Source organism: Tamandua tetradactyla, chromosome 4, assembly GCF_023851605.1.
Source record: "Tamandua tetradactyla isolate mTamTet1 chromosome 4, mTamTet1.pri, whole genome shotgun sequence".
Lineage (NCBI taxonomy): Eukaryota > Metazoa > Chordata > Mammalia > Pilosa > Myrmecophagidae > Tamandua > Tamandua tetradactyla.
Window position 1 is genome coordinate 167,724,897 of NC_135330.1, and position 14,315 is coordinate 167,739,211.

At 37.5% G+C, this 14,315-nt stretch overlaps 1 protein-coding gene across 6 annotated transcripts in view; it reads right to left on the reverse strand.

Moving 5' to 3' along the window:
• Nucleotides 1-14,315, reverse strand: part of DOCK9 (dedicator of cytokinesis 9) — a 341,474-nt gene that overhangs the window by 26,681 nt on the left and 300,478 nt on the right. For all 6 annotated transcript variants that reach the window (XM_077158579.1, XM_077158575.1, XM_077158574.1 and 3 more), the window contains 4 exons: nt 7,299-7,421; nt 5,448-5,561; nt 3,726-3,872; nt 129-339 (listed from right to left, as the gene is read on the reverse strand). In XM_077158579.1, the coding sequence (XP_077014694.1) occupies nt 129-339; nt 3,726-3,872; nt 5,448-5,561; nt 7,299-7,421 (595 nt within the window). The remainder of the gene's footprint in view (nt 1-128; nt 340-3,725; nt 3,873-5,447; nt 5,562-7,298; nt 7,422-14,315) is intronic.

The window sequence follows — 14,315 nt, forward strand, 5'->3', positions numbered from 1 at the left end:
GTTAATCCCTTACAGAGAGCTTTTTGACTTCAGTGTCTTGTGCGGCTGCTGTCCAGATGTGATAGGAAACTAAAATTAAAGACAAAGGAACAGCCACGCTCTTGATGAGCAGGCTGCTGGTGCCATACCTGTCAAGATGGTGCGCCGCTTGCACTGCTCCTCCACCCCGCCCTGCCGCTTCCCGGTCTGAGTAAAGGGCATCTCAAACATGAAGCGGCGAATGTTGTGGGATCTCTCAAACTCTGTTTTCCTTTCCTGCAATTCTTTTTCATCAAAGAAGGGGACCACATGAGTCACCTGGATATATGCATACTTGGAATCCAGATCCTTAGGGTTGACCTTTAAGTGGATAAACAAAATTGAAGATTGGTGCTATTTAAATGGATTTTATAAATCTTGCCTAAGCTGTATCTTCCAGTTTTTTATTAATAAAAGTTTTTGAAAAATTCAGAAAAGTTGAAAAAATAGTACAATGAACACCCATATACTCACCACTTAGATTCAATCATTGCTAATATTTTTGCTTTATTTGTTTCAAATACAGACACACATACACACATATATATATATGCATATATATTTTTACTTTTTGGCTGAACCATTTCAAGCAAGTGGCATACATCATGACACTGCTTTTGGCATCTCTGAAAAACAAAGACATTCTACCATATAACCACAATACCACTATTTTACCTAAAAAAAAATCAATAATTCCCTATGTACCTAGTCTACATTCACATTTTCTCAAATGTCTCCAAATGTCATTCATAGCTGTTCATTTTTGAACCAGAATATAATCAATGATCACACATTTTTTTTTTTTCATGGGCAGGCACCAGGAATCGAACCCTGGTCTCTGGCATGGCAGGCAAGAACTCTGCCTGCTGAGCCACCATGGCCTGCCCAAGATCACAACTTATATTTGGTGGTTATATCTCTTTAGTTCTGTTTAATCTAAAAGAACTCCCCACTACTTTTCATATATTTGATCTACAGAGAAAAATGTGTATTTTATTTATGATATTTGAAAACTAGGCCTCCAAACTATAATTCGAACAGCGCAGATTAATCTAGTAGAGGTAGAGATTAATCTAAGACTAATCTAACTATAAGTGCAGTTTCTGATTAACAACATATAAAGGATTTTAAAACCACATTTCTAAAAATGGTAGTGCTCTAATTTCTGTGGCATGATAGAAAATTAAGCATATGCATTTTTCATATAGAAACAAAGCTAATTTATTAGAGATAGAAATCAATTTTGCATATTTTAATTACATTTAACCTTCTAGAGCAATAAAAAGGGACATGGAAGAAACAGTTGTGCAGAGAACTTTGATATTAAGTTTGAAGATGATATTAAGGGCAGGAAAATTAATGAGAACAAGATAGTTTTATTGGTCTGAAATAAATTATCAAAATGTATCACTATTCACTGAACAGAGTTTTGTGAAGAAATATGAAAAACAGATGTGAAAGTGCCTTAACTTTAACTTTAAACTTTAAAAGTTAGGAAGATACATGAAGTCACAAAGTTATTATTCCTGTTTTAAAAAAATCTGGTCAACTATTATAATTGCGTTGAAATGTATAAAACTTAAATTTCTTTAAATTTATGTGTGAAAATGGAACACTCTTGCCTATTTTTCCATGGTAGTTTCTTACTCTTTTCATTTTTAAAATTGTATATATTTATCAGTAGAAGGAATAGAGGATCAGTGCTTGGGGGAAAGAAGATTTAGTTAATTTTTTTAGCTGCTATTAGCAAGGGGAAACAAGAATGCATAAGAACCTTGACTGAGAAAAGCTTGTATTGTTAAAACCACAATTTAACCCCCACAAAAATTTCAATTCAGAGATAAAAAGGCAAATGGGATCTCAGTTATTTGACCTAAGAAGGACAAAGTTCTTAATAAGGTTATCCTGAGGTTTCTGGCTAAAAATGGACCAACACTTTATCCCCTTTCCTCTGTAAAACTCTTGTTAAAATGACAATAAATAATTAACTCGCAAGGAGCAATAAAAGAAGAGAGCAAACAGCAGTGGATATAAGATTTCAAACAATTTTTGGAAGGCAGAGGTGCAGGGAGGAGTTTTGACAAAGTGGAGGAAGTTACAATCCACACGCCCACGAGGAGGTGCAGCAGAAGAAGTGAGTTGGTCATCCTCCGAAGCCTGGGGAAGACCAGCACTTGTAGTCCCTAGGGTAAGGGTGATGGGTGAAGTATGGGCTGAAACAAGGTGAGCGCCCCAAGTGTCTATCTGGAGTGGGGGAACCCCAGGTTTCCTCCCTTAGTTCCCACCCCAAAGGAGAGCAAAAGCTGTTCTCTGAAAAACAGATTTGGATATGTTCCAAGCAGGTCCACCAGTCTCAGCAGAAAGCAAAGGCAGGGCACTGAGCGGTCACAGGGAGTTAAGGTTGCAGGCCAAAAAGTGGAACTGTGTTGGACAGAACTGTGTATCCCAGTTTGGCCATGTTCTTGGTCTTGGTTCACATTCTGGTGGGTGTGGACACACTGTAAAGAAGATCTCTTCAAGATGTTACTTCAGTTAAGGTGTGGCCCAAATGAATCAGGATGGACTTTAATCTGCACTGGTGGAGTGCTTTGTAAGCAGAATGAGGTTCACACAGATAGGGAGAGCTATGGGGAACAGACAGAAGCTGGAAGTCAACAGAACTCAGAAGAGAAAGGGGAAGATGCTGCCACGTGCATCACCACCTGACAGGAAAACCAGGGACCAAGCATCGCCAACAGTTCCAGAACACCACAGTCTTCAGGGAGAAGCCACTTTCTTGCTGATGCCTCTGTGTTGGACTTCTCCTAGCCTCAAAACCATGAGACGAAAATTCCTGCTGTTACAGCCAACCCACTGTATGGACCATCAGCCTTTTCTCTTCTCCTACATTCAGAATTCAGAGTCAGATGTTTATCCCTTTCCCCATTCTATACTACCTCCCTACCCACCTTTCTATGGAGTCTTTTCCATAGAAAATGAAAAGCCCAAGGAAACAGATCCCAAATACTGGGAACTCCCAATGAGGCGGAAAGAAAAGAAACAAAGTATCACCCCCAAATCGTGTACTTGAGAAAGAAGCATTGGTGGAAAGCTGAGCATAGGAAGTAGGAAACGTGATTTATTTTTGCCTGAGTATCACATACACCACTTCGTGGAGATTTCTGAAGGCAGAGCGACACATAAATGCACAGAAAAAATGTGCAGGTTCAGAAAGGGTCTTCATGAGAGCAATATACCAAAGCACAGCTTTTTGAAATATAAAGTTAATCTCATTCACGCAAAACACACTAGCTAGTTTGTTCTTTCCTTGGTTGGCTCATCTGTCCATCAATCTGTACATCTATCCATACATCCAACTGTGCTAAGTGCCAGATACTGTGCTAAGTGCAGGAGGAAAAGTGCAGCAAGTAAGAGAATCTTGGCTCCTACTCTTACAGACTTTTTAAATATCTGGACCAAAAATGTTACATTTTTAAGACATTATTTTGTAAATTCAGAGCTTTTTAAAACTATGAAATAAAGATTTGCTTAATGCAGGACATCTAAGGAATGCTGTTAAGAAAAAAGATAAATATAAGGCCACTCAATTTTTATTTTTCTTTTCCTTAACACATTTATGAATATATAATACATGCATACATACAACCATACATAATTAATCAAAACAATATTACATTGCTTCAGAACTTATCCAAACATGACCATACCTTTCCAGAATCTTGTATCATTTTGACATTTTCAGAACCAAATTTATCTGAGTAAAGCTTAAGGAGTCTCTGAGAAATTTCCGACAGAGGCGTGAGTTTGGGCTCTTTGTATATGTACTCCTTTCCATCTTCATCTTCAAAGAATCCCTGTGACATAAAGTACAATTAGATCTATCCTCAAATACAAGCCCAAGGTATACCACCCAGGAAGGGTTTTTTGTTATAAAGGTTAAAGAAAAAAGGGAATGATTCTAAAATAAAATCCTACTTAATCAGGCTTTCCTGATGGGAAAGAAAATGATAATAATGTGAAGTCTGGGTACAAAGATAAAGAACACAAAATTGCAAACTTATTCAAAATGCTGTCATTAAGTGTTGAATGAAATGAAAAGATCAGGGGATCAAGACTGTGCTCTCTCAGTCAAGCCTAATGATGGCATTCAAACCAGTTTCACATTCCCAAGAAGGAGAATTTGCTATAAAAAGATTCAGTAGCTTGCTAGAGCCAGGCCTGAGAAATGCGCAGTCAACCCTGTTCCCAACTGTTTCCTTTTACACAAGACTTTCAGGTAAAAGCTGAAGTATTCAGGTATGGAGAACTTTCAAGTTATGTGAAGTTTGTGCAAATTCTTTTTTGCTTTACCAATAAAAGAAGTATCTCAGGCATGTAGTACAAGATCAGAAAATGTTTTCATTATCACAAGTTATCATCTGTTTTAGTACCAATCTTGTTTGAATACAAGGCTCAGTCTTGCATGGGAAGTGAAAAAGGTTGAAATTTGAAAAGTCCACATTGGGGTTAATATTTGAAATTAAAAAAAAAACATTTCTCATCTAAAATGAAAGAGAGAAAATGGTGCAAAAAACACAGTGTATAAAAAAAAATGCAGGCTAACATGAAACAAAAAAATCCACATCAAACTAGGAGTTTAGATGCAGTCATTTTACTACATTATTTGCTTTTTAATCATTTACTGTAATTACCTCCACATCTGTTTCACTGTCTGTAAACTGGTATTGCTATAAAGTTATAAAAGACAATAACAAAATAAATTTAAGGTTATATATATATATATATGTTAAGGTTATATAATGTATAATATTCATAGAAAACCACACACTCTAAATAAATGGAAAATTTATACCATTTAATAATGTTAGAGATTTGAAGGTTAAAATTTATGTTATATTTAAATGAAGCCTTCCATATGGGGTTTCTGAATTATTATGATGGTAAATAAATTTGTGGAGATATTGTATTACAAAAGATAAAGATACACAGGCACAAAGGAAACCAGGAAGTCTTAATTTTGGTTTAAAACATGCAGTACAGATACATAAGGAAACAGATGATTTATTTCTGTAAATGGAATAAAATGTTAATTGTTTTTGGAGAGTTTATAATGACTAGACAGATACACATACAGAACTGAAATGGAAACTGGCAAACCACACTGAAGTACCAAAGATGCTGCTAAGAGTATCTTATGGAGGGAGAACTTACCGCTGCCTTTAGAAAGTAACAAAGAAAAGACAGGAAGAAAGAAAAAGCAGAAAGTTTACTGAGGAAGATAAGAATCAAACTGAATACATCAAATTCATCAAATAGCTTTTATAGAAGTTAAAGCAGAAAATTTACAAAATATAACCCTTTTAGAGTTAAAAAAAAAAAAGAAAAAAAAAGACTTAAGACAGCCTACAAAAAGGAGAGATGTGGCTCACCTGTCCAAAGAAGGCCACTCGGAAGTAGGTCCCCAGGAGCCTGCGACCTGAGTGCATGACCTCTGTCACTTTGCTGTAGGCCCGGTGCAGTGTGTCATACAGATGGGCTAGCCTCTGCAAATTAGAACAAAATCCCTTTCTTCCCATTTGCAAACAGCAGAATCAGTTTTAAAATAGCAGTTAAATGTGATTATGTAGGTGAAGTTTTCTTAGGTTTGAGTAAGATATCACAAATATATTTTTGACTACACAATTTGCAGTGATCATTTTTTGAATTTTAATGTCTCCTATCCAAAGGGCCAACATGCACATGAAGAAACACCAACCCTAGATTTTAAGAGGCTAAGTGTCTCCATTACGGTAAGCAAATTCTGTTTTCAAGTTAATGTGAACTGTCAGGAGACAATAATGTTTTTCAATGATAATATTTTTAGTCTTTGCTTTTAGTACTCTATTTGATACGTGATCATGTGAGAGAAATTGGACTGCCATGCCAGCCCAGGAAAGATGGAAGGGAAATCATTTCCCTGTACAGGTTGTGCCAGTTTGAATCAGTTGTTACCCCAGAAAAACCAAGTTCTTTAATCCTCATTCAATACTGCTGGGTGTAAGAAAATTAAGTCTAGCTTTCACACAAGATGGTGCAGGAAAGGGCTGCAGAATAACTCTAACTGATCTTGTAAGCAGGGAAGGAAAGCACCTGTAATGTAAGCCTAGAATTGGCACCAAATAGGTAAAAACAAGTTTAAATAAGTAATGGCGTAGAAAGCGTAATCAAAGGTGGGAACCTTGCATCGGAAATTTGAATTAGTTAGACAATCCGGACAGGCTATAAGCTCTGGAGTATTCAATCAGCAGAGAAACAGGGAGGGACCTGTGGGTTAAGCTTAGAAGATAAATATCACTGATTTCAATTGCTCAGCATGCTGGCCACCATTTTTCAGTTGGGCACCTGTTCTTGCAAGAACGCAAATAAATTCTTTTATTCTCCACAATCAGGTGAGTGTTTATTCTCTTTCAAATATGGTGTTCTTTCTAACACTGGGTGGGGACTTTTTGATTGTTTCCATGGAGATGTAGCCCACTCAACTGTGGGTGGTAACTTTTGATTAGATGGTTTCCTTGGAGTTATGTTTCCACCCATTCAAGGTGGGGTTGCTGACTGGAGCCCTTTAGGAGGGAACTATTTTGGAAAAAGCTTGAGAGGAACCAGAGCAACCAGAACCCACAGAGCCAACAGAATGGACTGAGCCCCAGGGAAGCCACTGAGGAAGCCTGGAGAGAAAGGTAGCAGACATCGCCATGTGCCTTTCCAGCTGAGAAAGAACCCCGAATATCATCAGCTTCTTGAATCAAGGTACCTTTCCCCTGGATGCCTTAATTTGGACACTCTTATAATCTTCCCTTAATTTGGACATCTTCATGGCCTTAGAACTGTAAACTAGCAACTTAATAAATTCCCCTTTTTAAAGCCATTCCATTTCGGGCATATTGCATTCCAGCAGCTTGCGAACTAAAACACAGGTGGAGGAAGAAGAGTTCTGAGGAAACTTATTATAAGGTTCTGAACATGGCAACCTTTCCAATGTGGAACACCAAAGTTGTAAGCCTGATTGTCTGAGATGCTGGGGTGTGTGAAGAGGTGGTGCCCAAGTGTGTGCCACTACCTGATGCTTCTTTCAGGCTGGTGACTGGTGGTCACATTTAGTGTAAATGCAGAGGGATAGAGACCACCTGTTCAGCACTGAACTGTGGCCTGCTTCCTCTCCTTACGGAAAAAGTTAGTCTTGAAATATATATATCATTCCACTGTTCTCTCAAATAAGGGAAGAAAATAACCCACTCTGGTACCTCAAAATCCCTCCGCTTCTCATAAATGGGGATGATGAGTTTATAGATGTCAGCAATCAGCTCATAGCGTTCAGCCTTCCAGAGTCCATCTGCGCACTGCTCTAGAAGTTCCATCAGCACATCCTAGTCAGAAAAGAACATTATGAAGGTGCAAATGGAACATCGGATTTCTTGCAGAATACATAACTGGTAAGGGAGCTAGAAGGAAAATAATATATAGGTGACTCCAAAATGTACAATATTCTTAAAGCTTGGTGTCCATGCTTCCAACAACTTCTTGCTAAGTCCTTTTACTCAGGAGCCATTTTCAATTATGTTTACAAGCGAAAATGAAATAGGCCATAGTGCAGTGACTGGGTGGTAGCTACCTGCATGGAAAAAACTGACATAAATAGCTTTTCAATTTATATTCCTAGATCTTTTTTTTTTTTTTTTAACATGGGCAGGGTCTGGGAATTGAATTCAGGTCTCCGGCATGGCAGACGAGAATTCTGCCACTGGGCCACCATTACCCACCCCCTAGATCTTTTTTATAAAGATTATATATATATATATATATATATATATATATATATTTCTCCCCTTTCTGAGGAATGGTGACAATGCTGAGACATGGATTGCTACTAAGCATATGACTTCAACCCAAATTAAACATCTCAGCAATTCAGAGGTGAAATGTAGAAGGTAGATACTGTGTCTGCCTCACCTAGGGCCTTTCTTTTCCTGGGAAATTCTTCATTGAAATAGCTACCCTGCTTTCATAAAGCTATTGAACTTGGATGGAAGCTAAGCTTCCCACAGCTCAAGAGTTGAGGGCATGATTTAAAGTAATCAGTATAATTCTATTTCTGAGCCAGTGATTGCTTCATCATGAGGGGGCATGTGACCTAGGCTGACCAATCAGGGTGAGATTTAGGATCTCCACATGGAATGCTGGGACAGAAGTGCTTCCATCAGAGATCAGAGGAGGGGTTTTGACTGGGGCTGGCATCCTTCTCATAGCCACGAAAGGGGCCTGCCTGACTGAGTGAAGAAACCCCCATACCTCTGGCAAAAAGCAACCCTTGATGTCTATAGTGCTACAGAATTTCCTAACAGGAGCTAATACTTGACCTTTATTGAAGCACATTTGAATGGGGTTTCATCAGTGATATTAAGTAAATTCTTACGTGCTTCTTTGGCATTCTGCATATCTTTGATGAAGTGTCTCTCCAAAGCTTTGGTTTGCTTTTCTACCATGATTTTTATTTTCTTTTTATTAAGTTCTGAGAAGCCCTTTATCAAGTATGCAATTCTTCCAATCTGTAGCTTGACTCTGGATTTTCTTAACTATGTCTTTGAAGATTAGAAATTTTAAGTTCCGATAAAGTCCAATTTATCAAGTTTTTATTATAGGGACTGTGCTTTATATGTTATATCCAAGAAATCTTTAACTAAAGTTCACAAACATTTTCTCCTATATTTTCTTCTAGAAGTCTTATAAGTTTACATTTTAAACTTAGGTCATTGAAACATTTTGAGATAATTCTGAACATGGTGTGATGTATAGGTTGAGGGCTGTTGTTGTTTTTGGCATATGGGTGTCAAATTGCTATAGCACCATTTGATCCTTTCTCCGTGGTTTGTGCTGCCTTTGAATCTCTGTAAAAATCAACTGATCATATATGCATCGGCCTGTTTCTGGTCTTTCTATTCTGTTCCACTGATCTAATGTCTATCCAAGTGCCAATACCACAATGTCTTGATTACCACTTAGCTTTTATAACACGGTTTCTCTATAGTGACATTATTGACATTTTGGGTTGGAAATTCTTTGTTGGGGGCTATCCCGTGCATTGAAGGCCTCCTTGGCCTCTACCTACCAGTGCCAGCAGGACCACTCCCTCCCCCAGTTGTGACAATCAAAAATGTTTCCAGGCATTGCCAAATATAGGGAGGTGGGGGTGGGATGGGAAACTGGCTTTCCTTGATGTAGGGAAATGGATTAATTAAGAGTCCCTTTATCAAAGCCTTGCATTTCTTGTGTATTTTAGATTAAAGACACTGCTAATAAGTATTTATTGAACACCTTCATTATCAGGAATGCTAATATTATCAGGGACTGGAGTAGACATGGAAGAATTCTTAGATCATCCAATTTCTCAGAACACTCTACAGCCAACACATTCTTCAGATAATGAAAAATAATGGCAAACTATTTTTCCATTAAAATTTTTTTTCTTAATCTTAAGTCACAGACTAATCATTGGGCCTCTCCTGTTCTTTACTAGAGAAATGTTTTCAAAGAGAAATGTAAATTTTCTATGAAACACTACCATTGTTCCCACTAGAATGTCATGTGTCCATACCGTGGATGTAAATACACAATGAGAACACTCTGTTAATCGTGGATGGGATCAAAGAGACCTGAAGAGTCTTAATTCCATGCCAAAGAAGTTATAGCATAACAAGAATCTGGAGTAATTTTAAAGCAATCTTAGAGGAAATTAAAAATTATTCTGAATGTTATAAATATGAACCATTACTATCACATAATTAACTAATTCACCCCTTCAATCATTCATTTGAACATTTTACAAAGCATCTACTATGTGCAAGACACTATGCTTGACACTGGGGTTATCAAACAAATCTAAACAAATAAAATTAAGTTTAATAAAAACTATTTTATTTAATAAAATATTTAATAAAAATAGCTCAATAGTTTTTTTAAAATGTGGGGGTGGGGCATGGCTTTGGATGGCCTATTAGGCTTGTGAAACAAATGAGATTTGCTTTGGAGAGAGCGCCATCAAAGACACACACAGGTATCCTTCAGAGCAGCTAAAACTGTTCTACTAGACACAAGACCACTGATTGGAAGAGATGGGCATAGTTGTTAAAATTCCGAGGACAGACAATGATTTCAAACACACGCCCGGGTAAGTCATGGGGCAGACACTGGATTGAGAGCAGCAGGGGGTTATTTATCAGTCAGTGAATCTCTGAGTCAGTACTGGGGAAGCCAGCTATCAAGTGAAATTGGCACTTTCTTTCTTCTCATAACTAGTATGCGAGACAAATGGTTAAAACAGTAGTAAGTGCATACTAATAAGTGTGGGGAGGTGGAGAGTAGTGACATTCATCCAGTGATAAGGGAGAGGGAAGGCATGGAAGGCTGAGAAAGTGGTAATCAACTGACTCTTGAAAGATGAACAAGAAACAACAAAGAATTCTAAAAGGAACTCAAAGAGATCCATGTACACCTTTGTTCATAGCAGCATTATTCACAATAGCCATAAGCTGGAAGCAACTCAAGTGTTCATGACGGATGGATGGATAAACAAAACGTGGTAGAACCATACAATGGATTATTATTCATCCATAAAAAGGAATGAAGTACTGATATTTGCTACAACATAGATAAACCTTAAAAATATTAGGCTGAGGGAGTGCAAGAGTTGTTCATGGTAGATTCTTGCCTGCTATGCAGGAGACCTGGGTTTGATAACTGGCCCATGTGCTCCCCCATGTCCCCCCCAAAATATTTCAACAATGGTGCTGCAATAACAGGATAGTCACATGGAAAAAGAATGAACTGTGACCCCCATCATCCAGCATAGAAAAAAAAAAAAAAGGCTGGGTAAAATAAACCAGATAGAAAAGAACAAATAAGGCATGATTCTACTTACACAAAATATCTAGAATAAGCAAATTCACAGAGATACAAAGTAAATTAGAGATTAACAGGGGCTGGGGAGCTATTGCTTAATAGATGCAGAGTTTCTGTTTGGGGTGATGAGAAAGTCTTGGTAATGGATGGTGGTGATGGTACCACAACATTGTAAATGCAGTTAATGCCACTGTATTGTGTATTTAAAAATGGTTAAAATGGCAAATTTTATAATATATATGTTACCACAATTTAAAAAATAGATAAGCAGGAGCTAGGTGACAGAGAACGGTGAGCATGAAGGAGGAAGAAAAAGAGGGCATGTATCTAGGCAGAGAGAACAGGATAGGAAAAGGCAGGGAGTGAAAGCAGCATGTGTGGGGGAAATTACTTGTGGTATGGGGGTTAAAGTATAAAATCTGAATCACAGAGTAGCAAGAAATGAGGTAGGGAGATGTGAAGGGTTCAGTGTAAACAAAACGGCCTTCTCCAAGTTTTCTATGTTAAAAAACTAATAACGGAATATGAATAATTTTGTGAGATACAAAAACATATATAAATATACATCAACCCCGAGAATAGACAGTGAACTATTAGGTAAGAAAGATGCTACTTGACTTTAAATGATGTTCTATCTATTCAAGTAAGTTTTTTGTGCACAGCAGCCTTTCAGGTATATTTTAAATAGTTGTAGGTTTAGTCACCTAATAAATGTTTATTAAATAGAGCATATGCACAATCAACTGGGTCAAATAACAAAATGAAAATGGCTTTTATAAAAAGTGGTAAATCCTTCTCTTGTAAAAGTTGAACGTGGACTACCAAACATCAATGCTTAATTTGGTAAGGTAAATTTATTCAAGCTAATGCCAACTCTATACCTAGATGTTTACAGTCAGTACATCTAACAACAATTCTTTGGACAGAATTAACTAATAAGCATATATAGTTAAGTTTGAGAGGCGAAATATAAATACAAAATATAAAGCACCCTAAAAAATAAGACATTGTAACTAAACACTATGGTATGTATCAACAGTATTTTCAGCAGAAATTCTACTTAATAATTTACTTTCAATTCTCGGCAACCACTGCACCTGTGAATCAGAACTAATCCAGACAATAGTCAATAGTGATGACTGTGAAAGACTGTTAAGGGAAGATTTGATGGTTTAAAACATCTTGTTTAAAATTTGAACACCAAGACATTTTTCTAAATTGTCAATACATGCAAAGAACTGGTTAAAAAAAAAGAACAAGTCTCAATCAACTTGATGCATCTGGAAAGTACACATTTTATGATATTAGACTAATTTTAAGAAGGTCTCAGTGCACCAAGTTCATAAACCACTGAGGAAGCTGTTTAAAATGTGACCGTCCCATTTTAAGATGTGCCACAGTCAGCCAACACAACAAGTAAACTCACTGCCCTGCCCCGTCTACGTGGGATATGACTCCCAGGGGTGTGGACCTTCCTGGCAATGTGGGACAGAAATCCTAGAATGAGATGAGACTCAGCATCCAGGGATTGAGAAAACCTTCTCGACCAAATGGGGAATAGTGAAATGAGACAAAATAAAGTGTCAATGGCTGAGAGATTCCAAACAGAGTTGAGTCAAAAGGTTATCCTGGAGGTTATTCTTACGCATTAAATAGATATCACCTTGTTAGTCAAGATGTAATGGAGAGGCTGGAGGGAACTGCCTGAAAATGTAGAGCTGTGTTCCAGTAGCCACGTTTCTTGAAGATGATTGTAAATGATATAGCTTTCACAATGTGACTGTGTGATTGTGAAAACCTTGTGTCTGATGCCCCTTTTATCCACTTTATCAACAGACGAATAAAACATATGGAATAAAAATAAGTAATAGGGGGAACAAATGTTAAAATAAATTTAGATTGAAATGCTAGTGATCAATGAAAGGGAGGGGTAAGGGATATGGTATGTATGAATTTTTTTGTTGTTTTTTTATTTCTTTTTCTGAATTAATGCAAATGTTCTAAGAAATGATCATGATGATGAATATGCAACTATATGATGATATTGTGAATTACTGATTATATATATAAAGGAATGATCATAAGTTAAGAATGTTTGTGTTAGTTTGTTATATATTTTTTTAATTTAAAAATTAATAAAAAAAGAAAAAAAGATGTGCTACAGTGATTGAGAATATCGTGGCAATAGCACACAAATGCTGTATGTGTGTGTGTATATGCCTATGTTTGCCTGTGTTTGTGCAAAGCGTTTCAAAATTTTTCATTTAAATGCCATGTGCTCCATCTTAGAATTGATTAATTTAATTAACCTTACCAATAAAACTAAATGTCTCTATTAACTGCCATTTGGGAATAACTAAATGTATGACCTGGCTTAGGCAGTAGCATACCTCATAATATAATTCATCTTCCCACTATACTATCATTTCTCAAGCCAGAGTTGAAGACCACCTCTACCAGAATAATCATCTGAACTGCGTGTTAAAATACAGATTCCTAAAATCCACTAAAAGAATCTGGGGATGGGGTGGGGGTGGGGGTAGGAAGTGGAATCTATATTCATAACAGGAATTCAAATAATTGCTAAGCACACTAAAGTTGGAGGACTAGGACTTACTGCACTAGGTGAACATGTCCGAAGCAGGTACCCCTTATATATCCCTGAGTTAGCATACAGCACACAGCTGGTTAACAGAATGTATCAGCATATGCTAATATAGAAATTTCCAGATCACAAAGAGCTGAGACAACTTTGAATTCAAATGCTAAGAATCTGGTTTAGAAAGAAAGCAGTACGGTTTGTTAGAGCAGGGACCACCATATCTTGCCCATCTTTGTAACTCCAGCACTTAGCTTAGTGCCAAAGAAACACAGCAATTATTTCCAAAATGAAGCACGCTGATGTCCTGATACAAGAAGTAAAGACAGAGGAGTAAAGATAGGGAGAGGTAAAGATAGAGAACAACTATTTCTGAATAGAATCAATTTTGGCTAATAGAAGCCAGAGACCTGCCAGGTTATCTTTGTGTAATATTATACCTGATGGTGATTCTGTAATGGTGACAGTTGCTCTGTAAACAATAGGTGCCAGATATTTTCCATTTCCCCCTCTAGATTCTCTCTCCCCTGTTTCCCCTAGTTTGTGCTGTGGGAGGAACACATACAGACTGATCGGCTGCCTGCATGGTGGGGTCCCTTGTCCTTTAGCTCCTGGCTAAGTTTGGCCAATGCAAAGTAACAGCAGGAGACGGGAGAGGAGGAAGAGAGAGAGTAAGAGTGGGGCAGTTGTTCATTTGGCTGCCTCCATGTCTGGGTGCCATGGTTGACTGAGTCCTCTACTAAAGCCCACAGGTCCTATCAGGTGG